This window comes from Mustela erminea, chromosome 9, assembly GCF_009829155.1.
Source record: "Mustela erminea isolate mMusErm1 chromosome 9, mMusErm1.Pri, whole genome shotgun sequence".
NCBI lineage: Eukaryota > Metazoa > Chordata > Mammalia > Carnivora > Mustelidae > Mustela > Mustela erminea.
Genome location: NC_045622.1, coordinates 96,464,784 through 96,487,088, shown reverse-complemented (window position 1 = coordinate 96,487,088; position 22,305 = coordinate 96,464,784). Strand labels below are relative to the sequence as shown.

The window sequence follows — 22,305 nt, the reverse complement described above, 5'->3', positions numbered from 1 at the left end:
TTGTTTCTCTCTCTCTCTCTTATTTTTTCCTTCTGTTGTTTGTTTTGATTCTTGAATTCCCCATAGGAGTGAAATCTTACGGTATTTTTCTTTCTCTGACTGACTTGTTTTGGTTAACATTATACTCTCTAGCCCCATCCATGCCATCAAAAATGTCAAGATTTCATTCTTTTTTATGGCTGAATAATACCCCGTGTGTGTGTGTGTGTGTGTGTATACATACCACATCTTTTTTTTTTTTTTTTTTTTACGTAGGCTTCACATGCAGCATGGGGCTTGAACACATGACCCTGAGATCCAGAGTCACATGCTCTACTGACTAAGCCAACCAGGTGTCCCAATAACATGTCTTTTTTATTCATTCATCAATCAATGGACAGTGGGCTGCTTCCATATCTTGGCTATTGTAAATAATGCTGCTATAAATGTGGCAGAGGGTGTGGAATTCTATTTTTAAAAGTGGGGTATCCACTATACATCAACTAGAATGGTTAACATATAGAGCAACTATAATTCTCACCCATTGATGGGACATAAAAGTGTCAGTTACTATGAAAAACATTTTGGCCGTTTCTTATAAATTTAAGGATGCATTTACTACACAACCTAGTCATTCTACTCCTTTGGTATTTATCCCAGAAAACTGAAAACTTAAGTCCATACAAAGATTTGTACACAAATGTTTATAACAGATTTATTCATAATAGCCAAAAACTGGAAACAATCCAAATGTCTCTCAACTGGTAAATGAATAAATAAATTGTGGAACATTCATATAATAATATCCAATAATAGAAACAAATTATTCCAGAAACATGCATATGCAACAATATGGATAAATCTTGAAAGTATTATGATAAGTGAAAGAAGCTAAACATTAAAGACTTCATAATGTATGATTTCATTTAGCACATCAGTAGCTGCCAGGGAGTTAGGGGACAGGTTTGGCTGCATAGGAATATATATTAGTCAGAGTTCACCAGAGAAACAGAACAAATAAGATGTGTGTGTGTGTGTGTGTGTGTGTGTGTGTGTGTGTAGGTGGGAAGGGGAAGAGATTTTGAGAGGAAGAGCTATCAAAGGACAGAGATTTATTATGAGAAGATCCAGGAAAGCCAGTGGTATGGTTTCAGTCCAAGCCTGAAAGGCTGAGAACCAGGAGCACTGATGGTGCTAGTCCAAGGGCAGCAGAAGACTGACTTGCTAGCTTATCAGTCAGGCTGAAAAGTTTCCACATCTATAAGTTCTGCTTCTGTTTTCTTAACAATTCTGTCTTCAATCCATTTCTTTCCTCTCCCATTTTAAGCATTCAGGAACAATCAGGCCACTCCTTCAACACTTTGCTTAGAACACTCTTCAGCCAAATAGCCAATCATCACTCACAAGTTCTACCTTCTACAAAACACTAGAACATCAACACACAATTTGGCCAAAGTCTTGGCCATTTTTCTTTTTAAAGTAGATTCCACACCCAGTGTGGAGCCCAATGTAGGGCTTGAACTCACAACCCTGAGATCAAGACCTGAGCTGAGATCAAGAGCCAGACACTTGGGAAGCCTGGGTGGATTGGTCAGTTAAGTGTCTGCCTTCAGCTCAGGTCATGATCCCAGAGTCCTGGAATGGAACCCCGCATTGGGCTCCCTGCTCAATGGGGAGTGGGGAGTCTGCTACTCTCTCTCCCCTACCCCCCTGCATGTGCATGTGAGCTTGCACTCTCTCTCTCTCTCAAAAACAAAAAATAAAAACTTAAAAAAAAAAAAAAGACAGATATGGGGCGCCTCGGTGGCTCAGTGGGTTAAAATCTCTGCCTTCGGCTCAAGTCATGGTCCCAGGGTCCAGGGATCGATCCCCACATCAGGCTCTCTGCTCGGCGGGGAGCCTGCTTCCTCCTCTCTCTCTGCCAATCTCCTCTGCCTACTTGTAATCTCTGTCTGTCAAATAAATAAAAATCTATAAAAAAAAAAAAAAAGCCAGATACTTAACCCACTGAGCCACTCAGGCACCCCAATTCTTGGCCACTTTTAACATGGATCACCTTGCCTCCAGCTTCCAATACTATATTTCTCATTTTCATCTGAGACTTTATCAGAATTGCCTTTTACCACTCATATTTCTGTCAATATTTCCTATTTACTATCCAACATTCTCCACACCACCATGCATTCTCTAAGAAGATGGAGGCTTTCTCTACATGTCTCTTTTCTTTCTGGATCCTCACCACAACTGCCTTTACCAGTTCCTTCACAGCATTACTGGTTTTCCCTAGCATGTATCTCAAAACTCTTCCAGTCTATACCCACTACCCAGTTGCAAAGTTGCTTCCACATCATTAGGTGTTTGTTATAGCAGCACCTGACTCCTTGGTACCAATTCTGTCTTAATCAGCTTGAGCTACTTTAAAAAACATCATAGAGGGAAGCCTGGGTGGCTCAGCTGGTTAAGCATCTGCATTCAGCTCTAGTCATGATCCCAGGGTCCTGGGATCAAGTCCTGAATTGAGCTCCTTGCTCAGTGCGGAGTCTGTGTCTCCCTTTGTCTGCTGCTCTAATTTTATTGCATAATATAGTAACATAGTTTCTTTCTTTTATTTACCAAAAAATTCTTTGTATCTTGCCTATGATAAATATTTGCAAACTATATTTTTAATTCCCAAATGTTCCCATTTAGTCCTTTTCCTAAACATTACTCCTAAACAATGATCAAAAAGAGATACTAATCATTCTTTCTTCATAGGTTAGTTAATTTAGTTAAGACAAATAAGATAATATACATGAATGTACTTTACAAACAATAAAGAAAGTACTACACAAGTATAAGCTGTTTATGTTTTGGTGATAGTCTGATCCATTTTCTTAGAAGATTTATTTATTTATTTGAGGGAGAGAGACAGTCTGCGCAAGTAGGGGGTGGGGCAGAGCAAGGGAATCACAAGCAGACTCCCTCTCAAGCATGGAGCAGTACACAGGGCTTGACCTCATGACCCATGAGATCATGACCTGAGCAGAAACCAACAGACAGACACTTAACCAACTGAGACCAAGGTGTCCCTAATCAAATCCATTTAAATGTAACATAAGATCTCTTTAGTGTAGGCCCATGCTTCATTTACTTATTCACTCATTCAAACTTTTTTTTTTTTAGATTTTATTTATTTATTTTTCAGAGAGAGCGAGAGAGTGCACAAGCAGGGGGAGCAGCAGGCAGAAGGAGAAGCAGGCTCCTCGCTGAGCAAGGAGGCTGATGTGGGGCTCGATCCAGGACCCTGGGATTATGACCTGAGCTGAAGGCAGACCCTTAATCAGCTGAGCCTCCCAAGCACCCCTACTACAAAGTTACAGCAATCAAAACTGTGTGGTACTGGCACAGAGACAGAGTGGGGGAAAAAAGACCAATGGAATAGAATACAGAGCCAGAAATAAGCCACCAAGCATATGGTCAAATGACCATACAAGGTTGCCAACACTAAGACTAGGAAATAGGACAGTCTTTTCAACAAATGGTGCTAGGAAAACTGGAAATCCACATGTAAAAGAATGAATCTGGACCTTTGCTTCAAACCATATACAAAAACTTTAACTCAAAATGGATCAAAGACCTAAATATAAAAGCTAAAACTATAAATTCTTAGGATTAATTAAAAAAAAGGTATAAATCTTTGTAACCTCGGTTTAGGTAACAATTTCATGTAACACCTAAAGCATAAGCAATGAAAGGGAAAAAATAGATAAACTAGACTTTATAAAAATTTTAAATTTGTGTGTTCCAAAAGACACTATCAAGAAAGTGAAAAGACAACCCACAAAATGGGAGAAAATATTTGTAAATCATATATATGATAAGAGTCTAGTACCCAGAATATATAAAGAACTGTTACAGTTCACCAGTAAAATGACAACCCAATTAAAAATAGGCACCTGGGTGGCTTAGTCAGGTAAGCTTCTTCCTTTGCCTCAAGTCATGATCCTGGGGTCTTAGAATCAAGCCCCATATCAGACTCCCTGCTCAACGGGGAGTCTGTTTCTCCCTCTCCCTCCCCCTGCTCATTGTCTGTCTCTCTCTCTGTCTCTCTCTCAAATAAACAAATTTTTTTAAAAGGCAATTCATACAGACATTTCCCCAAAGAAGGTAAAGCAATGGCCAACAAACACATGAACAGATGCTAAATGTTGTTAGTAATCAGAGAAATCCAAACCAAAACCTCAGTGAAATTCTACTTCACAGGGGTGCCCGTGTGGCTCAGTCAGTTGAGCATCCAACTCTTGGTTTTGGCTCAGGTCACACTCTTGGAGTCACAGGATCAAGCCCTGTGTAGGGCTCTGCACTCAGCTCGGAGTCCCCTTGAGATTTTTTCCCTTTTCTTCTGCCCCTTCCCCTGCTCACATGTGTGCACACACTCTCTCTCTCTCAAATAAATAAATAAAATCTAAAACAAAAAAAAAAAAAAAAAAAGAAAGAAATACCACTCCAATATGGTAGGATGGTGATAATCAAAAAAGATAAATAATAACAAGTGTCAGAAATGATATAGAGAAAATGGAATCTTCATACATTACTGGTGGGTAAAATGGAGCAGAAGCTTTGGAAAACAGTTTGGCAGTTCTTCAAAAAGTTAAACACAAAGACCCAGCAATTCAGTCCTATTATTCACCTTATAAAAAGGTGTTCATATAAATACTTCTACACAGCTGTTCATAGTGGTATCAGTCCCAATAGCCAAAAAGTAGAAATAATCCAAATGTCCATTAACTGATGAATGAATAAACAAAATGGGGTTTCTACATACAATCAAATATTATTCAGCCATGAAAAGGAATCAAGTACTGATACATATGACAGCATGGACGAACCACGAAAACATGCAAAGTGAAAGAAGCCAGACACGAAAGACTATCTACTGTATAATTCTCTTTATATGAAGTGTTCAGAATAGACAAATCAATAGACATAGACAGTAGATCAGGGCTTACCAGAGGATGGGGAAAATGGGGAAACGGGGAAATAAAGAGTGACTGCTAATTGGTATGGGGTTTCTTTTTTGAGATAATGAAAATGTTCTGCAATTAGACTGTGGTGGTGGTTGCACAATCTTGTGAACAGACTGAAAAACAATAAACTTGTATACTCTAAAAGTGTGAATTTTATGGTATGGCAATTAATGTCTCAATAAAAGAAGACATGGCTTCGTAAAAATGAGTTGAAGACAAGAGCAGATAAGAAATGTTAAGAAAACTTTAGAAGAGGGGCACCTGGGTGGCTCAGTGGGTTAAGCCTCTGCCATCGGCTCAGGTAATGACCCTGAGATCAAGCCCCTGCATCAGGCTCTCTGCTCTGTGGGGAGCCTGCTTCCTCCTTTCTCTCTCTGCCTGCCTCTCTGCCTACTTGTGATCTCTCTGTCAAATAAATAAATTAAATCTTTTTTTTAAAATTCTAAGGAAAAATTATCTCCAACATAGAAAATTTTATACACACAGAAACTATCCATCAAATATAAGGGTAGTATAAAAACAGTTTCAGATCCCTCAAATGTTATTTTGTTTGTACCCTTTCTCAGAAAACTACTGGAGGATGCCACCTAACAAAATGAAGGAGCATTTAAGGAAAAGGAAAACAAAGTCTTCAGGAAATATGGAACATAACTTGAGAGGGACAAATAATATATATAATATGGATAATAAGGATTTAGAGAGCAACCAGGCCAGATTGGAGTAGGAGGACTCCTACTTAGGTGAAGGAGTGCTCCAGAAGAGTTCTCTTGAAGAAAATAAACTGAAACTTAGAGAATACCTAATGTGTCTGCATAAACTGAGAGAAGACTGACATTTTGGTTGGACTTTAGGGATAAATTAAAGACAAATTTATAGAAAACCAACCAAATAAAAAACAAGGCAATTATTAACTCCAGGAAAAGGGGGAAAAATATGTAAAAAGGGGAAATGTAATCACAGTATACACTACATGACCAATATATATATGTATATATTGCTATATATATACATATATATATATATGCCATTTCCATAGTCATAATAAGTGCTGAATATTGACCAAAAATCATAAGTTTATTAGAAGGCTAAGAGAAAGGGGAGTTTTAGGGGATATAAAAGCACTGAACCCATCACAGGAAGTTATTAGATCATATCTAAAACTGAAAAATCAAAAAGAGAAGCTTAAGCATGCTATTTAAAAATATACAGGAGGGGCACCTGGGTGACTCAGTGGGTTAAAGCCTCTGCCTTCAGCTCAGGTCATGATCCCAGGGTCCTGGGATCGAGCCCCGCATCAGGCTCTCCGCTCAGCCAGAAGCCTGCTTCTCCTTCTCCCTCTGCCTGCCTCTCTGCCTACTTGTGATCTCTGTCTGTCAAATAAGTAAATAAAATCTTAAAAAAATACACACACACACACACACACACACACACGGGGAAAAAAAGCAAAAGAAACGGTGAAAAAAACTAAAAGTATTCTCTTCTGAGGAATGGGGCTCAGAGGTGAGAAGTTTGTGAGGTATGGTACTGCTGTGTTTTGTTAAAACTCTTTAGATCTATTTTACCAATAAAATTTTGTAGCTAATTAAAAAAAAACCTTTAAGTTAAAAAAACAATGTGCTCCTTAGATCTGCCCTCTCCTTGCCCATTATTTGTAACATACTGTTTTCCTAACATTTTTATCCTAGTTTTTTTCATTTGTTTCATCTAGTTATTACTTTCCAATGCATTTTTATTTTTTCTTTCACCAATTTACATAGCCAACTTTGTTCCTGTTAATGTTTTTTGTTGCTTCTTTTTTTCTCCAATAGATTATGTGCCCTTACTTCAAATGTCTTAATGCTGCCAGATTTCTTGTATTTGTACCTTCCTTCTTTCCCACTGCAACAAATACAAACTTTCTTTGCTCTCCGAAGTCTTTTACTTCTGTTTCTCTAACTCTAAGGACAAAACGCTGAAAACCTGACTTCAAAGACAAAGAAGAGGTGGTCAGGTAAAGAATATCAACTTTCAACTCTATTTCTAAGCTTAATTCTTCACCTTCCTTACTTTCCAAATCTGTTGGTTAAATACATTTATTCATTGTGGAGTCAGGTTTTTTTTTCCTTTTTCTTTTTATTGAGGTATAAGTGACGTGTAACATAATAGTTTTAGGTATACAGCATAATGATTTGGTGTTTGTATATATTACGAAATGATCACTACAATAATTCTAGTTAACATACATCACCACACATAATTACAATTTTTTTTCTTGTGATGACAACCTTTAAGCTCTTTCAGCAATCTTTAAATATACAATACAGTATTATTATTTTTTTTTTAGAAGACTGACTTTTTTTTTTAAGGTTTTATTTACTTATTTGACAGACAGAGATCACAAGGAGGCAGAGAGACAGGCAGAGAGAGAGGAGGAAGCAGGCTCCCTGCTGAGCAGAGAGCCTGATGCGGGGCTCGATCCCAGGACCCTGGGATCATGACCTGAGCCGAAGGCAGAGGCTTTAACCCACTGAGCCACCCAGGCGCCCCTACAATACAGTATTATTAACTACAGTCACCATGTTGTACATTACATCCCCAGGACTTACTTATTGTGTAACTGGAAGCATGTACCTTTTCCCCACCCTCACCATTTCATTCACCTTCTTCCCCCTCAATTAAAAATAAGCTGAACCCAGTTTATTTTTAGATTCTACATATCAGGGGTGCCTGGATGGCTCAGTTGTTAAGTGTCTGCCTTCGGTCTAGGTATAATCCCAGGGTCCTGGGATTGAGCCCTGCTTCGGCCTCCCTGCTTAGCAGGAAGCCTGCTTCTCCCTCTCCCACTCCCCCTGCTTGTGTCCCTCTCTAGTGGTGTCTCTCTCCGTCAAAAAAAAAAAATCTTTTAAAAAAAGAGATTCCATATATTAGTGAGTTCATATGGTATTTGTCTTTCTCTGCCTTATTTTAGCATAATGTCAAGGTCCATCCATACGGTTGCAAATGACAGAATTTCCTTCTTTTTTATCGCTGAATAATCCTTGGAGAGTCATTTTAAGACCATCTAAATGATCTCAAGACCACTCCCACCCTGACTGGGAATTTCTGTAATTGTGAAAAATGTTACCTATAAATTGCCTTCAAATACACTAAAATGTTTGCCTATACTAATTAAAATAATTAGATTTTATTATATTTTATAAATATATAATTAAATATTTATCCATAGTTGAAGATCAATAAATTTTTTTTACGATTCAAGTATTTTCAAAGATCTCAGAACAGTTTATTGATTAGGTATAATACCAATAATGCCTAATGGATAAATGTGGCTCCGTTTCCCACCTCCAACATAACCTTGCGTCTCTGCCCTTGATCCCCGCTTCTGAAAACAGGTGCAGTAAATCATCCTTTCCTTCTCCTGGATCTTCCCTCTCTCCTTCTTTAATGGCTCCCTTTCCTTCAACCTATACACATATTCAAGTCTCTCCATCTAAAAAAATTTAAAACAACAAACTCTACTCTTGCTATCACCCCCTCTCCTTTCCTGGTCAACCAGACTTCTGCGGAGGGCGGATGGTGAGGTTACCCATTGTCTCAACTCCTTCACCCTTCCCATTTACTCCACCATCTAGGAAAATCTGGCATCCTGCCACACTACTCCAGTGAAACTTCTCATCTACTGCCACTAACAACCTCCTTTGCTGCTCTTATCTTGTTTGACCTCTCTGAGGCAACTGATACCACTGAACACTCCCTCCATATTGAAACTCTCTCCACCCCCAGTTTCTGCAGCACCACCTTTTCCTTGTTCTCCCAAATCTTTTACCAATCACTCCCAGTCTCAGAAGATCAATATCTTTATTTATTGTAAAACTAGCTCTCTGGAGACAAGACTCAGGTTCCTACAATGGGTCTCTAAGTCCCAATCCAAGAAAAAAAAAATTGGCAGCAAAGTTACCACCAACACCCAGCAACCAACACAATTATAAAGAACTAAAACCCTATCGTTATATGAGTTCACTAAAGTGTAGAAATGGACTATTCTGATTAGTTGGAAATGTTTACAAAGAGGGAGGTTATACAAGATAAATGACAAGAGACACGGAGCTAAGAGAAAAAAAAAAGAAGAATGAGTAGAGAACAGGGATGGGAATGAAATACCTCTGCACTCTAATTTGGAACGGTAGAGATAGTTTTAACTTTTTCTCAGGACATCCATGATTCACCTATGAATAAGGGTAATTAGCTACCAAAAATACACCTCACTCTCAGTGGGAGAGACTTCTCCACTGTAAACACTAAGTATGCCAGATTATTGTTTGCATCCCCCAAAATCTGTGCTCCTATTCTTCTTGCACATGATTGTCTGGTTGAACTTTAATTCCTAGGCTCCTTTGCAATTAGCAGGGGCCTTATATTAATTTCTCATCTAGGAAATGTGAGCACAAGGAGTGTTTCTAACTTCTGCCTTACTTGCTTAAGAGGCGTTTATCCTAGAGCCCCTCTTCCCCTTGGCCTTTTGGCTGGAAATGGCTATAACTAAGGCATCCTAGGAAATCTTGTGTCTCCAATCTTATGAAAATACCAACAACAGAAGAAGAGATGTCAGTGATAATTTTGTTGTTAAAAAGTATAAATTCTTGGGGTGCCTAGGTGGCTCAGTGGTTGAGTGACTGCCTTCAGCTCAGGTCATGATCCTGGAGTCCCAGGATCAAGTCCCACATCTGGCTCCCTGCTCAACAGGGAGTCTGCTTCTTCCTCTGACCCCACACCCTCCTCATGCTCTCTCTTTGTCTCTCTCTTGCAAATAAATAAAATTTTAAATATGTATATGTGTGTGTGTTTGTGTATATATATACACATATATTTACATATATATAAAAATTCCTGGGGTGCCTGGGTGGCATAGTTGCTTAAGCACCTGACTCTTGGTTTTGGCTCAGGTCTGATGTCAGGGTCATGGGATCAAACCCCACATCAGGATCCGCTCTCAGCACAGAGTCTGTTTTCTCTCTCCCTCTCCCTCTGCCTTTCCCCCCACCTCCACTTTCCCTCTGATTCTCTCTCTCAAATAAGTAAATAAATAAATATTTTAAAAAGATATAAATTCCTTTTTGGTGTCCCTTTTCTAAACATAACAATCAAAGCTGTTGTTATTACTCAGCTGAGTTTAAGAACTTTCCACTTGGAGAACCTGATGTCAGGTCCTTCAACAATAATTATTTTCTCTTAATTACTAGGAAATGTGATAAGAAAAAGTTCACAAGGTGAGAAAAATCAACCACTTCTTTTCCTTGTAAGTGTATGTCTCCTTTAGAAATATGAAATCACAAGCAAATATTTGCTGGAAAGGCAAAGGTCAAAACAGTCCATATGTCCAGACACGGCAACAAAGATTAGCAAGACTCCATAGACTGTTCATAGGCATAACCTTGATGAGAAAAAAGGCAGGACCATTGTCCCATTTTCTTCTACTTATAGATTGACAATGCTGTACCCAGCCAACCTTTGAAGACAAGGCAGAAGACCAACTATACATGTTCTATACATGTAGGACTTTGTAAGTCAATCATGCATGCATCTAAATATCAGCTTTGGTGGCCTATAGACTATCAAAAAAAGACCACTTTAGATCTCATTAAATATTTTAGGATACTTGATATATATTAATTAATTCATCCTCTCAGCCCCCTGTGAGGTATGTTTTATCAACTCCATTTGTTGAGGAAATTTGATCAAGGAGAATAATAATAGCATTTTTCTATTTACAAAACACCTTCCTTATAAAGAGCTCCACATGTTTATCTTCTCAATCTTCTAACATTCCTGTGAGGTAGGTGGTAATATTACCTTTTTCTTTCTCATAGGGAAAATGCTATGGCCCAAGGAGCTTGATGACTTACTCACGTAGTAGCCTGTATTTTATCCACTAACTAGAACATACTGCTTGGGATTGACACTAGACCATGGATTCAAGTTTGAACTGCACATAATTCAAAAGCGTCAAGCTTCTAGTTTTCTCTATAGCCATCTTTCAACACATCACATTCCAAAAAGGATTCGGGTCATGCTTGTTGTTTAAGCTCATGTGTGCGCTGTTTATAAAGCTTATTATCATTTCTCTAAATTGAATTATTTAAGGTTTGTCTAAATGCCCGAAAGCTAAATTATTTTTTGTTTACTGTCTGTGCACTAGCATGTAAATGATGTCATCAGGAATGTACAAAACTCTTAGACAAAGCTGCAGGGCCAATAAAAGCAACCTACTTGGGAAAAGTGCATTTCTCCTTCTTCCTTTTTTTTTTTTTCTTTTTTGAAGTAGGCATCACATAAAAAAAGATGACTCATTAAGCCCAAAAGAGTTGACTCCACCATGTGAGGGCTTCTTATGCAGTCCTCTACAAAGAGACCTGAGTGGCAGCATGAGGCCTCCTCTTCTGTGCATTTTCCTCCAGGCAGAATGTGCATTTGTGTGGCTACATACACAATTATAATCTCCCCTGAAAGGCAATTCCTTCCATATGACAGGCTGAACAGTGGCCTGAGTGCTAGCCTCATGTTGCCTGTGCAGTTAACATGCTGAAATTCCAGACACATTTAATCTCTCCTTTCTGAGAAACTAAGATGGGACAGAAGAAGGGAAGCTGGAAAAAACTCCACACAGAGAGAAAGGAGGCCAGCCCAAGCGCCCAAACTCACTTTCTCATGGGCTGAGCTTCTTTGTGTGTTGTCTACTTACGTGTCAATTTGCAGGACTTTGGGGCATGAGAACCATGGAGCCGACTGGTTCTGGCAGCCTCTCCATTTGACAAGCAAAGCCAAAGACATGTGGCCTTTGGTACATTTCACATTCAAAAGTGTTATTGTTTCAAACATGCCTATTTTAAAATACGTAATTTTCCCATTTAGCACGCGTTGTGTGTAAGTTGGTCACAGGAGTTCTGCCACCCGATTTAAAAAAAAAAGGCAATAGCCTCAATGCAGCCCTGTCCCTGCCAGATACCTCTGTTTACTGGGGGCCAGTGGGGCTATCCCAGGTGAGAGAAGTCTGAATTTAACAAACACCTGATATGAAGACCTGGGCACAAACAGATTTCTGTCTGAGATTACAGAAACTGAAGCTTGTGTTTTATCACAATTACCTGTAATCTCAGGGCCAGATAATAGTATTAACAAGACCTTGAGCTACACAATAGGACAGCTGGAAAAAGGCTCTTACTCTCCAAAGAATAGTGCTTTTAAAAAGCTAATTCAATGAAGAAAAAGAAAGGGCTCTGAAAGTGCCTTCTCAAACAATATTTACTTTTACTGGGTTCCTGCTAATCAAACAAAACTTAGTCAAAAGCTTTTATGAAAAATACATTTGATGATTTCAGCAGTAATTGCTTTGTTCAAAGAAAGGTGCTTAAGAGAAAACATAGCTAATGGGATCAGTAATTTGGTAAGTTCAGATGTTTGGGAAAATCCCTCTTCTCTTTGATAAATCATTAAAATTCTGCTCAGATAAATGTGTTTTGACTTGAAATTCCAATCATAGAATGAGCTATTTCCTAAGGCCCCTGGGGAAGTGGTGCAAGGGCAATCCCAGCTCAGAGAACCCAGAGATTAGTTTGCAAGGGTAATTCCAGTCTTAATCAAAGCATATTACCCTGCCCAACTATAGGTTGGGATCTCCTGGAGATGCCCCAAAAGTGTACAAAATGTCCTTCCTTCTTAAAATACCACTTTTTAAAAATGGGTTAAATCTTACTGTTACGTAACCAAAAAAGCTGAAACTATGGCATCAAGCAGGAAACTATCCTTAGGTATAATTAGAGTTTAAAACCAGAAGAATCCAGGGCAGATCTTAATCAGTGTTCCTCTTTTTTTTTTCCCCATCCATGGAAGGAGGGAAAAAAAAAAAAGTCTATCGTCTCTCCATAGCAGGAATTCAGTAATTATTTGTTGAACTGGATTTTTCTCTCCCTTTCTAAGAAAAAAAATTATTCTGCTACTTAAAGCAGACCATTCATTTAACAACTGAGCACTTAATTTGAGCCAAGCAGTGTGCTGGATTTTGGAAATACTGAGAGAATAGACCTGCCTTCGTGGCTTACTTTCTAGTAAGAAACAGGCAATAAGGAAGGATACGAGTAGAGAAACAAGATGACTGTGATAAATACTAAATACTCAGAAGGATATGAACAGGAAGACGACTAGAGATAAGCTAATGAATCATTAGTCTCTTCTGATCTACTATTATTATTTTTTAAAACTTTACCGACTCAGCCTCCTAACATTACTCACTTAGCAAACATGGTATTTGTGTGGATAAAAGTGAAGTCCAACTTTTGGACAGCAGTTGGAGGAAAGATTCTAATATTACTTAAATACATAAAGGATGAGGTCAAAAATTTACAGAACCATTTTAAAACTCTAGAATAATACAGAAATCACCTACAACTTAGTTACCTTGAAGAAATGGGAGTGGGTGAGAGTCCAGAACAACATGCCGTAGAATTTACTTGCCCTCTTTTTTTCCCCAGTGAAAATATCACTTGCTCTTTTTTTCCCCCCAGTGAAAGTATATTTTTACATCTATCTATTCTATAGCTTACAGAATCCTTGGAAAGGTAGAAGAAACAGAGCCTAGGCTGAACTTCGGGAACAACGCCCAAAGGCACATCCCAGAACTGGGCCGCCTAGGGAACTGCTGCCCTGCCATGCTGAGAAGCTGCCAGCCAAGCAGGGAAAGCACCAAGACTGCGGCACGCATCCGGTTCACCTGCTCTATAATGACACTGCCTACACGGTCACTTTGTGTTACTGTCATTTGTGAATATATACCATCTCCTCTGTGTGGCTTTAAGTTTCCCGGGGGGGGGGGGGGGGACACTTTGTATTCATGTCTTGCTATATAGAGGGTATTTAGGAAAGAAAGAACAATTCAGAAGAAAGGAAAAGAACAAGAAGTGGTGGAAGAAGAAAAGATCTCATAAATATGCTCATTACTATTTTAAAGTGACCAGTTTTATATATTATAAACCTAGTTTCCAAAGATTCAGTAAGTTAGTATAAGATCTATAATGTTTTATGTCATTTCTTTTCTGCAACAAACCAAGCACTTTAAAGTCCTAAGAGTATTTCTGCTAACTTATGGTAAACAGCAATGTTTCCTAGCGTACGGTTGGGTTTGGAAGTGTCACTAATTATATTCAAACAAAAATAAGTTTTCTCATCAGGATTCATCCAAAAACAAATAAATAAATAGATAAATGATTTTAAAAGTGTCTGGCAGTAAGACAAGTAAATATCATGTGCTTTGATATCAGCAAATACAAAAAATAAGATTAGTAACACTTAAGAGTCGTCTTCATAGAAAAAGTCCTATGTCAGAAGCTCTGCCAAGGCTTGAAGAAATGATATTAACCTCAAGGCTGGAAGGGACTTTATCAGTGATTGTTGGATGTTGTTTTAGTCCAGTGACTCTGAGAAGCAGACACCAAGACAGGATCAGACATGCAAGAGATATATTTGGGGGGAAATCCCACGGGGCAACGGTTGGGGTGGGGGGAGCCGCAGGAGGCTGAGATTGCTGATAGACCACAATTCAGGGTTGACCCTTTAGAGAGAGAGAGAGAGAGAGAATTTAGACAGCAATGCAATGGGAGTCCTCCAGCCAAAATCACCATCACAGGAATCAGTCATGTATCTTATAGAAGGGGGTCTGTCCTACCCAGCCCTTGGCTGGAAGCAGGCTGTGGGAAGTGTGACCTCCGTGTGAACAAGGTGTTAGATTCAGAGCTGCAGTTGAACGTTAATTACCCACCCCTCCCATCCCCACAGCAGGACATCTGAGGGACACATTTTGATGGCTGCCACAGATGCATTATATACTTTCTTAAAAAGTTCTCCCTCTCCTTCTGTGCTCTCTCTCAAATAAATAAATATCTTTAAGAAATGGGGAGGGGAAGGGAACCTGGAGGGCTCGGTCATTAAGCTTTTGTTCGGCTCAGGTCATGATCTGTCCAGGGTCCAGGGATCCATCGGCCCTGGCATCAGGCTCTCTGCTCAACAGGAGTCTGCTTCTCCCTCTCACTCTTCCTCTGTGCTCTCTCTCTCTCTTTCTCAAATAAACAAACAAAATCTTTTTAAAAATTAAAAAGTATAGTTATAAAATTAATATTCATTAAGCACCTACCCCAGGTGCTCTAAAAGATACCTAACTCATCTTTGTACTCTCCTTTCACAATGTAGACACAATGCAGCCGTCAAGCATTGCTCTAGAAGTTTACATGTAGAGTAAGCACTATTATTATCCACATTTTGCCCATAAGGAAACTAAAGCACAGAGAGGTTAAGTCACTTCTTCAAAATCACACAGCTACCCAAACTACAGGGAGTACTGTCAATAAAACTCTCCCAAATGGTTTATTTTTGTAAGTTATGTTCCTCATTGCCTGCCACTGCAAGAGGAGTCCTGTGGCAAGAGGGGACTGGAATTTTACTATTCCCTGATCCATCCATCTTAGGATGCCCCCTCCTGGCAGAAATGTTAAATTAAGCCCTTGGACTCACTTGAACTTTCTCCAGGATCTATGCATAAGTCTATGCGATAGGGAGCCTCAATTTTGGAGTTGCTCAAGGTATTGACAGCATGGAGTTTTACAGTATGGACTCTGTGGCATTAGACTGCTGCATTAGAATTCTGCCTTGCTGATTACTAACTACTTTTTAAATATCTTTATGCTGCAGTTTCCTCATCTGTCAAATGGAGGTAACAGTTAAAATGGTTGGGGCATCTTGGTGGCTCAGAAGGTTTAGTTAGCATCTAACTCTTGGTTTTGGCTCTAGTCATGATCTTGGGGTCATGGGATTGAGCCCCGGCATCAGGCTTCCTGCTTAGCAGGAAGCCTGCTTCTCCCTCACTCACTCCCCCTTCTTGTGTTCCCTCTCTTGCTGTCTCTGTCAAATAAATAAATAAAAATCTTAAAAAAAAAAAATGTTACCGTCATGTGCATTAATATATATAAAGCACTTAAAATGTTACCTGGTACATAGTAAGAGCTTAATTCTCTCTCTCTTTTTTTTTTTTTTTCTTAGTTCCTAAATAAGTCTTAATTGTTACTGTTAGCTGCTCACATTTGGGGTACCTGTACCCTAAAATTAGATTATTCACATTCGATTTAACATATCTTTCTGTATTAAGTGTGTCATTGTAAAAGGGAGGTATACAATGATAAGTAAAATACAATTCCTGTTCTCAGGAAAATTACCTGCAACTAATGAACTGTGTAAGAGCTCCATTTCTAACAAGGAAGCAAGGATCACTGCCCTTTGTGGGCAAATAAGCATCCCGGTTTGTCTCTTTGTATCTTCTTGGCAGAGAGGGCAAACAGGCTATGGTTTTGAATCCTGGCGTTGCTACACATCATCACCTATGTGATTTCGTACAAATTAATTAGCCTTTCTAAGCTTAATTTCCTTATTTGTAAAATGAGATGATATTAATAACTACCAAATGAGACTAACGATACCTACTTTGTGTAGCGGTTGTGAAGAACAAATCAGATAAGGCACAGCACTAAGCATATATAAAATGCTTAAAAATTACAGCTTAAAAAAACTATCCAATTTACTGTAATTCCTCAAAGAGTATAGCCTCCAAAGGAGAAAGACCATCTCTGATTTCTTAAAGTTACCTATTATGTCAACCTAATACCAAACTTAGTGAGAAAAAGCAGTTTCCATGGAAACAGAAGAGGTAACTTGGAGCCTGAGTGAAAGCATGCACCTCACCAAATTAGGTGGAGTCAAAAATAAACCTCACACCCTCGTGCTTATACTCAGGTCAGCACGTAGGTGGTGTGTTTTGCAAACCTGGGACCAGAACAGGCTGCCCTTCGGCTCTAGAGAGCTTTCCACACCCAACCAGATACACAAACACACCTCAGCCTCTGGCAGAAGCTTCCAATAAGTAGATTTCATAAGGCTGGAAATCTTTCAAGGGTTCAATACTTATTTCATCTCCTTACCAGACTCTCCTCTCCCTATTTAGCCCTCGGCATTGACACAATTTCTATCATTACATTCTGATGACTGCAGGCATGAACATCACTGAGTTGACTCTGTAATGATGATCTGAAGATCCTAAGCCATTTCAGAGTATGATTACAGGTTCCTAATCCACAAAATCGGGGGGCGGGGTGATCCGTTTACCCAACTGACAAAAGATTGCTTTTTTTACCAATAGTCAAAAAGTCAAATATAAGGCCTGGCTAGCAGACAGAAAGGGAAATCTATAGATATTCATTGAATAGATATTCCCATAATTTCTACCATAATACTAAAAAGAGGTCTTCTGACACACATACCAAGGGGGTACTTGGCTTTGGCTTTTCCGTTTCTGTTCCTGCAATTTTCTTTCCTCTATGTGTATTTTCTTCTCTAGGCCTATACATGCAAGTGACTTTGTAATTTATAAAAGAAAAAAAAAAGAAAAGATAAGATAAATCCTCTGAGGTGTTTAAATTTTGAAAACCAGGAAATATTTTTTTAAATTAATCTATAAAGGTGGTCCTTAGATTGAGGGTGAATACTTCAAAACAGCATCCCCGTAAAAGCGACCAAACTGTAATGGATAGGGGCTGTTCTCAGCTAAAGACAAATGCATTTCAGCAGAGTTGTATGAGTTGATGAACCGTGAGGAAACCAGTGAGTAGTATGACCCTGTTTAGGGCAGCATGACTGTCCAGATGCTGAATGGGACAAGGAGTTAAGAGACTTAAATGTGCAACAGAGCCTGAAGAAGCACTTGCCCAGGGCTCAGATGTTAGATGTATAGGTGGACATTGAAGCTTTTTTTTTTTTTTTAAGATTTTATTTATTTATTTGACAGAGAACACAAGTAGGCAGAGAGGCAGGCAGAGAGAGAGAGAGAGAGAAGCAGGTTCTGCACTGAGCAGAGAGCCTGATGCGGGGCTCGATCCCAGGGTCCTGGGATCATGACCTGGGCCGAAGGCAGAGGCTTTAACCCGCTGAGCCACCCAGGTGCCCCAACATTGAAGCTTTTTGAATCAACTTGAGACTCCGATTTTCTTTGTAGATTCATTATCAGCATTGCCACTGAATTAATCTTCCTTAAAAAGCCACTACAGAGGGACCACCAACTTCTATTTACCAAAGCAGTAGTGTATTAAACATGCCAAGATTCTGAGGTACATTACTTAAACAAAAAACACCCAAGAGACTGAACAATGGACTAGAATTTTCAAATATATTATAGATTCACTGAGTAATGGAGTAAATAAAATCTTTTGCAAAGGTTGTTTGCTAGACATTACTATTATTCATCTGATATGAAGTTATCTGTGATATAACTATGCCCTTTTGACTAATTAATGAATGTAGTCAATTAATCTCTCTCTACATATACATATAAGCACATATATATATCCACATACATGTATATGCATATATGTGTGTGTATATATATATCCACATATAGATCTCCACATATGTGTGTGTGTATGTGTGTGTGTATGTGGGGATGTGTGTATATATATATATGCATATATATATCTCTTACCACATATATAGCTTTATTATATATATCTCTTTCCATATATATAGATTTAGAAAACCAAACAGCCCTTAAACTTGGTAAAAAGATGCTCAGTTGCCTAAAAGAAATGTACTTTAAATCTAGAATGGGACTAATTGCCACTTAATAGGTTGAAATCACTCAAAAATTTGATGTATTTTGTTGAAAAGACTGTGGGGAGACAGACATTCTTACATTGCTAGTGGCAATGTAAAATGGTACAACCTCTACGGAGGGCAATTTGGTAATATCCAACAATATTTAAAAATGCATATTCCCCTGACCTACCAATTCTACTTTCTCAAATTTGCGTCTACAGATATACTAGTAAAGGAACAAAATTGCACGTTATTCAGTGGGGTATTTTTAGTGATAGCAAAAGGCTAAAAATAACCTGTCTACCAATAGAGAATGGGTTAAATTATTTAAATACTATGTAGCTAAGAAAATTTTTTTTAAAGAAGGAAGCTTTCTAAGACTGACATCTCACTAAGATCTATTAAATGAGAAAAGTGTGCACTATACTCTCCCTTATGTACATAATAAACGAATCTGGAAGAATACACAGGAAACCAGTAATAATGGTTACTGCTGTAGTGCTAAGGGTGGAGAAAAACTGGCAGATGAGGGAAGGGCGGGGGAGGAGACTTCACCACAAACTTCTTCATATTTTTAATCCAATTTCCATAGTACCAATTAAAAAATTTAAATTAGAACTGTTTATCATTTTTTAAAAATGTTATAGTACATCCAAACTATTAAATATTATTCAGTGATAAAAAGAAATGGGCTATCAAGTCAGGAAAAGACATGGAGGACCTGAAATGCATACTGTTAAGTAAACAAGCCAGTCTGAAAAGGTTACATCCTGTATGACTCCAACTGTATGACATTCTGGAAAAGTAAAACTTCACAGTTAAAAGGATCAGTGGACGCCAAGGGTTAGGGGGCAGGAGGAAGGATGAATGGGTAGAGGGCAGAGGATTTTTAGGGCAGTAAACCTACTCTACATGATACTATAATGGCAGGTACATGACATGGAGAATTCAAAACCCGTAGAATTGTACAACACAAAGAGTGATCTCTAATGTAAAACATGGACTTCGTTAATAACAATATATTAATATTGATTCATCAGTTGTAAGAAATGTACTACCTTAATGGCAGGGGTTAATCATAGGGGAAACTGAGTGAGCGGTAGAGAATAGATGGGAACAGCTCTATGATAGCTGCTCAATTTTATGTAAACTTAAAATTCCTCTAAAAAAAAATAAAGTCTGTGATTGTTTTTAAATGTATGTGCATAGTTGTATGTATACACACACACACACACACACACACACACATCCTCTTTTCACCCAGCAAAGGCCTTACACATCGAAAGTAAGTACTTCAATAAAGTACTACAGCTACTGCCTCAGTGGTCAAGAGCTCAAGCTCTGGAATGAGCAGATTAGCTCCTGATTCCAGCTCTACCATTTTCTAGCTGTGTGGCCTTATTTACCCAAGTCACCTCTTTAGCCTCAGTTTCTCCATCTGCAAAATGGACAAAAAACACAGTATTTCCTCCTGGGGCTGTTGTGACGATCAATTTTAAAAGTGCACACAAAATGCTTGGCATTGTGCCTAACGTCAAAGAAATGCTCAAACATGTTAGTGGCCGCTCTAAGGGGAAAATGATGGTTCACAGAATGACTGAGTTGGCACTTCGGGTTCCAAGGTTACTCCACCACCAGCAGCATGATCTATAATATTCCAAAAGGGCCCCCAAACTCTCAGCTCCAACCTATCCCACTTCGAACACAATCCACATTGCCTGAGCCCGTACACCTCACACGCCCTTTGACCCCCAACGCTGTTTTCCCCCTGGCTCGGCCTTGCACTTCCAGGCCCCGGAATGCCCGCCTCCCCCCTACCCCGCCCTTCCCGGCCCCTCCCTATTCCACCCCGACCCCCGTTCCCACTCAGCCCCCGCCCCTCCTCCTCCCCAGACCCGGGCCTAATCGTCGGCTCTTCTTTCCTTCTGCGAAGCTTAAGGAACTCCTACCCAGATACTCGTAGTCCGGTAGGGCTAGGCGCTCGGGACTCAGCATCCTTGGACCAGGGTAGCTTCCAAGCTCCAGCACTCCGGCTTCCGGAACCCAGGTCGCCGGCTCTCTTCCGTTGCCACGGCAACCACGCGGCGGGAGGAGGCGGGAGGTGGAGGGGGGTGTCACGCAAACAGTCTCCGTATCGCAACCCCAAGCTGGCCACACCGGTTCCGGCAGCCGTCGCTTCGCGGCGGTGGAGGTTTCTGAGGACTGCCATTCTTGAGGAGTTGGTTTTAGAGGAATTTGAGGTGGAGCATTCTTTGGAATCTCTCACATTTCCCGGTGTCGAAAAAGGACTGCGAGCCCTCCGCGGGCGCAATTTCTGAATTTCATAACTACGATTCCTACTTTGTACAGCTGTTCCCCTAACTCACAATAATAGCTCCCACCCCTAAATTCCCATAAACACTTAATGTCCCATGACCTATTTTTATCTCTTTATTATTTACTGTCCGAAATTGCTACCAAGGGCTTTTGGCACACACAGGCGTGTGTTTTGGCTGCTCTGTGAGGTCAGGGATGTGTCCTTTCTGCCCATGTCCAGGCTGGACACGCAGAAAGTGGTTATTAAATCCTCTACGAGTTCACTGACATTTCCTCTCAAATTCCTCTTTATCTTTAGTCCCTCCTTCTACCCCTATCCCTTACTATTTGATATCCTTCCCAAGTGTCTTTCTTTTTTCCCAACAAGACACTTCACTTCTTGAAGGGATGGGGAACACAAGCGAATGCACATTGGATTTTTTTTTTTTCTTCATATGCCTCATTGTTCACTTCTCTTTTAAGAAGGCAGGATATTAATTGGTTTTTAACGTCCCGGATCTCCAGATTATTCTTTTTGTTTCTCCTCACTCCCCACAACAGGTTAGTGATCTGTAGTTCCTGTTACAGTTGAAACCTACTGGAAAAGGCCACTCTATCCTCGCTTGTTAAGTTAGTTCCCACAAAGTGAGAGCAAGAAAGAAGGAGGAAAAACAGGAAGGAAAAAAAGAAAGAAATGAAGGAAAGAAGAAAAGGAAAATCATGCTATCAGAGGAAGGACTGTGAAACCAGCGGACCACCTACACTGGGAAGAAAGGGGAAGAGGAGCTTCTTTGCTTTGTGTCCATGGTCTATTCTTAGTCTTCTCCGGCAGGAGCTTCAAACCTCCTAATTCTCCCTTTGCCTTAAAATTGTATATGTCTTATTTCTAGGCTCCCATGAGTCACTCTGAGTTTGGATGTGGTAAGGATAAAGGGACAGAGCCAAACTAGAAGCAGCATTTATCTCGAGGTAATGAATTTACTAATTTGGTATTTAATGTCAAGTCCTGCAAATTTGATTAAAATATTTGCTTTCTCCCCCCCCTTTTCTTCCTCCACTCTTGCCTCCTGCGCCGTCCCATTGCTGGCCTTGCCCCCGCCCCAGTGCCGCTTGAGGGTGTGGAAGTTTCATAACTTTCACACCCGTGGCTTATTACTATATTATTAATAAAATAATGGGATAGTAATTATTAAGGACTACAATTTCATTTTATTTCCAAGCAACCTGAAGCTATTTGCAGATCATTTTATTTGTCCTCATAAAAACTTTCTAAGGCACTTCCTTTTTTTAAGCAGGGAAACTGAGGAACAGGTCAGGAAAATGACTTGTCTAGCATCATCCAGCCAACTGGTGGGAGAGCTAGAAC

At 39.6% G+C, this 22,305-nt stretch overlaps 1 protein-coding gene across 1 annotated transcript in view; it reads right to left on the bottom strand.

The window, feature by feature from the left end:
* The window catches only part of C9H11orf49 (chromosome 9 C11orf49 homolog), a 191,603-nt gene extending 170,866 nt beyond the window's left edge, over positions 1-20,737 (bottom strand). Inside the window, 1 exon segment of the mRNA XM_032360166.1 lies at positions 20,594-20,737. Within this exon segment, the coding sequence (XP_032216057.1) occupies positions 20,594-20,639 (46 nt within the window). The 5' untranslated portion in view covers positions 20,640-20,737.
* Between the last annotated feature and the right edge of the window lie 1,568 nt (positions 20,738-22,305).